This window comes from Apis dorsata, unplaced genomic scaffold, assembly GCF_000469605.1.
Source record: "Apis dorsata unplaced genomic scaffold, Apis dorsata 1.3 scaffold_86, whole genome shotgun sequence".
Lineage (NCBI taxonomy): Eukaryota > Metazoa > Arthropoda > Insecta > Hymenoptera > Apidae > Apis > Apis dorsata.
Genome location: NW_006263384.1, coordinates 355,326 through 359,853, shown reverse-complemented (window position 1 = coordinate 359,853; position 4,528 = coordinate 355,326). Strand labels below are relative to the sequence as shown.

At 24.4% G+C, this 4,528-nt stretch overlaps 1 protein-coding gene across 1 annotated transcript in view; it reads right to left on the bottom strand.

The window, feature by feature from the left end:
• LOC102676898 (peroxidase-like) overlaps positions 1–4,528 on the bottom strand; it is a 24,958-nt gene that overhangs the window by 11,694 nt on the left and 8,736 nt on the right. The window contains exon 2 of the mRNA XM_031508443.1: positions 1,025–1,158. Within this exon, the coding sequence (XP_031364303.1) occupies positions 1,025–1,154 (130 nt within the window). The 5' untranslated portion in view covers positions 1,155–1,158. The remainder of the gene's footprint in view (positions 1–1,024; positions 1,159–4,528) is intronic.

Sequence of the window (4,528 nt, the reverse complement as noted above, 5' to 3'; positions counted from 1 at the left end):
TTTTTTTTTTTTTTTTTTTTTTTGCTCTGTGTTCCCTTGCCTTGATTATTAACGCTTTAATTGCCATTCGAGAAAGCAGAAACGATGTACGAGCAAAACATTCATCACCTTGAAGAAACGTGTAACTAGCGTATCGTTTTTCTTTTTCTCTCTTCCTTCTGTTCCTGTCACTTATCTCGATCGATTTTTTTAATCAATCAGATAAAATCGCGAAAAAATAAAAACTTCGTTTAATATTTTAAAGGATGTTTAAGCGTATTATTAATGGATTGTGAATGGTAATTTTTAACGAAATAGAGTAGCATGTAATTGGATTGCATTAATTATTCTTTCTGGATCATATATGCTATAACATATTACAAATATATAGAATTATTTTTTTAAAAAACAAAAAATTTTTTTGAGCAACTTTTCATAATTTATTTCTTTTAATGTTGTTATCAGGATGTGGTGCTTTGATTTTTTCAAGTAATTGAAAATTTGAAGTGAACAATAAGCTTAATAAGCTGATAAAATTGTTCTAAGATTTTTGCTGTATCGTTCACAATTTAATTGCATCTATTCCACAATTGTGACTATTATATTCAAAATCTAATTCTTTTATATTTGTTATGTTAATATGGTGAGTACTTTGTTTAAAATCAAATACAAATTTTCAAATACAAATCTCAAAGATTTTTTATTTTTTGTATTTACTGGTCTTATTCTTGCTACAAACTGTATAAATAATGCATGATAGAAAACACTTGGTATCACGAATTACATGCAAACTTTGTTCAGTTTTTTTTCTTGCAATTGTTGCAATTGTAGACATTCCTTTTATGCTACAATTATTCTTGATCGCGTTCAAAAATATTTAAAAAATGATAATAACAATTTGTTTCATTATAAATTTTGCTGTAGAAATATAAGTTTACTTGATATTTATTGTATAGCATATAATTAGAATATCATATAATTTCAAATCATTAAAATCATTAATAATGATAATGGTCGTAAAGATATAAAAGATTATGTAAAATACCTGCTTTTTTCGTAGATAGTTTATCCTCAGATGTTATATTCTGTCCATTTATTATATTCACTTCTTTTATTATCAATAATGCGGCAAGTAAAATTGTTGCAATCCACCATTCGTTTCGTTCTTTCTTCATGTTTCTGAAATTTAAATATACTTTAAGAAACTAGTAAAAGATATAAAAATCTATAAAACCATTTTTGAAATGGAAAATTATAGCATAAATAATATTAAAATTTATTCTAATGTATCTTTATATAATAAATGGTATATTCGAAATATAAATTAAAAGGGAGGTATTATTTATATCATATTAAAATTTTTATTGTACATTACGTTTTAATAATTATGATAATTTAATATCTTATCGATTTTTCAGTTATTTGTTTTCAGATTCTTATGTTAGTTAATATTCTCTTCCTCTTAGTTTGATCTGATAAGAGAAGTGAGAGTTGTCTGATCATAAACGAAGTATTCTACTGCCGTGCAATAAAATATGCGTAACTTACATATTTACTTAACATATAAATGTCTTTCTCTTATTTTATTTCTTCTACACATGATACATATTTTTAAATCTCTCTATAACAATATTATCATAAAGATAAAAAATTTGTGATGAAACGCTGAGATATGAAATCCTTTAAATACATTAGTTTTTGAGATGTAAAATATTGAGATGATATATAAATATGAAATGCAAATATAAAATTAGATATAAAAAAAAAATTTAACTTTTGTTTATTTTATCAAAAGAAAAATAATGAAAATGAATAAAATAAACAAAATATAATATATCACAGTTGAAGATATTTATAGTTAATATTCTGTTCTTAATTTCATGTTGGATATTCCTCCATTGAAACAAAGTTACGTAGATGGGCGATTTTATAGTAAAAGTTTACGTGAAACTCGGTAAATACAACTTGCATGCAACGTGCCACAAACCGTCTTCCGGTTGCATGTCATAAACTTCTTTAGATAGCCTTTATGCACCTAAAACTATATATCTAACTAGTTTACTATTAAATTGTTGTTTTCTGCAAACAATATTCTTCCAAATATGTGATGTTGTATTAGAGTACTTATCTCATAATCTTATTTCTTTCTATTTCTTATTAATGCAATTCATGACTTTTGATAAAGAATTTCTTTAGAGCAATTAATAAAATATGAGATGTTATGAAATATTATAAATTATAATTTAAAATTCTAGTAGTCTCATCAAATTTCAATTCCAGTAGTGATCATTTTATGAGAATGTTCATTCAACATTTATAAATAATTATATATGAAAATTTATTTTTACATCGGTATAAAATAGAAGAAATATTATTACAGAGTTTCTTTAATCATTTGTCAGTAGTCACTTAAAATTTAAAAAAAAATTCATTAATTTCTATTTAAAGTATTCCTTGATTTTTTTTGATGACACACTGTTTTTGACAATTATATTGTTAAAGTGAAAGTTGTTTATCGTTTATTTTATTTTTTTTTCTGTTTCTTTTTTTTTTCTTTTTTTCAATCAATTTCTCGTTTGATTGATGAAACTAACAAAAAACTGACAATGTAATTGTGACAAGGCAATTTATATCACGCAACTGGACATGCTGAACGAGTAGTTGATATATAAACTGACATGTTCAATTTGTTTGCTTAAACTTCAAAATGATAAATTTCAGATTTTTATTTTCCCCTACTATTATATTATATTTTGTTATTATTATAGATAAAGGATGTACAACTTTTCAAATCAAATTCTTTAGAAAATATCGTTTCATAATCTAATGATTTCAAAAAAAATATATAAATAAAATCTATATCTATATAAAATCGAAACATGCCATTATTTTTATAATAATTTCGAATTTTTTCGAATCGTTATATTATATATGCAGAAAGTGAAACAATTAACCAAGTATTATTATATATGCATATATGTAGATATTCGACTTTATCTTATGCTAGAATGTTCTGCTTTACCTCGCATAAGGTATTTTAGAAAAAAAAAATTGAATATTTATTAGGAATGCGTTGATATTCCAGACTCGAATTGGGATTCAAAAAAAGATTTAATCACAGTAAATATGATTAGAGTAGAATAGTTTATTCCCTATGATATTGTTGGATCGGATTTCATAGTTTAAATTTCAAATTCGGAATAAACTTTATATTTTTTTTTTGGTAATCAGATAGTAAAAATTTACAAGAAATAGAAGAAATATTTTATAATATTTTGCGTGAAATAATATTTTCTTTTAAATTAAAAAATTTGAATAAAGGAGACAGGCAATTGTTCTACCTTTTCTGATTTCTCTTGTGATTGTAACAATATTACCAAAATTAGAAAACAATTATTCACTGGATATCTAGAGACACGAATAGGTACTATCTTGTTGCAAATATGGGAAGTTATTCGCAATTGCATTTCTACCAATCTATTATGTTAGTTTTTCGAGGAAACGTTTTCAAAAAAAAAAAAAAATCCTGCATGGAATGGTAAACCGTTTTTATTTTATCTTGGATTATTTGAGAAACAGCGTGATAGTATCTCTACATTTCATAGTAAACGTTTTTTACTATGTTTATTATAAAATTAAACATCGTTTACTATACAAAAAATTATTAACTCGAATTTTACTTGGAAATAGTATTTTTTTATTTTTGGAATTATTCATATAAAACATATTTACATTCGAGTCTATTTGAAACCATTTCTTTTTTTTCGAAATACTTATGAAGAATTCGAATCTGGTGTATTAAAATTTAAATTTGCTCATATTAGTAATGCCAGCATTGTATGAAAGTTCTATTTTTAATGTTTTTTAAATTTTATTGTAATCACGAGACCGTGATCGATTTCGAAAATCGTTTCAATTTATGCTACACGAATATCTTTTTACTTGAATCTCTTATTTAAAAAAAATTTCGAAATATCACAAACATATCACAAAAAGAAAATCTCAAATGTTATATTAGATTTTCTATTTTTTATTAAAGATCGATTTGCCAAATATAAATAAAAGTTAAAACACATCTGATAGTTGATACAAAAATAATATCTTTTCCTCTATAGAAATAATTTTATTTCAAAGAAATTTACAATAAGTTTAGAATAGATCGAAGAAAACTATCATTTTCATTGGTGTAATATAAAAAAAAAAAAATCTTTTTCATCTAAATCTGAATTATCAGACATCTCTTTCTTTTTCGCTAGAAAGTAATTATACAATTTCTAATTTTTCATTCCATCTTTTTATCCGATCTGAAAGACTTTTCCTCGGAAAGTAAACAAAAAAGAGAACATAATCACTCGATAGATTTTAATTCATTCTAAAACATTCGTGATTGTTAGCGGAAAATTCCACTTTCTTCCACGAGGAAATTCCACGAGGATATTTTCACGCGCTAATTATGAGTTGTGCAGCCGTGTAATTACGTAATTCGGTTTCCATTACGCCTCGAAGGTTATACGATTTTAACGCCTATTATCTCGATGTCTCAATCGAA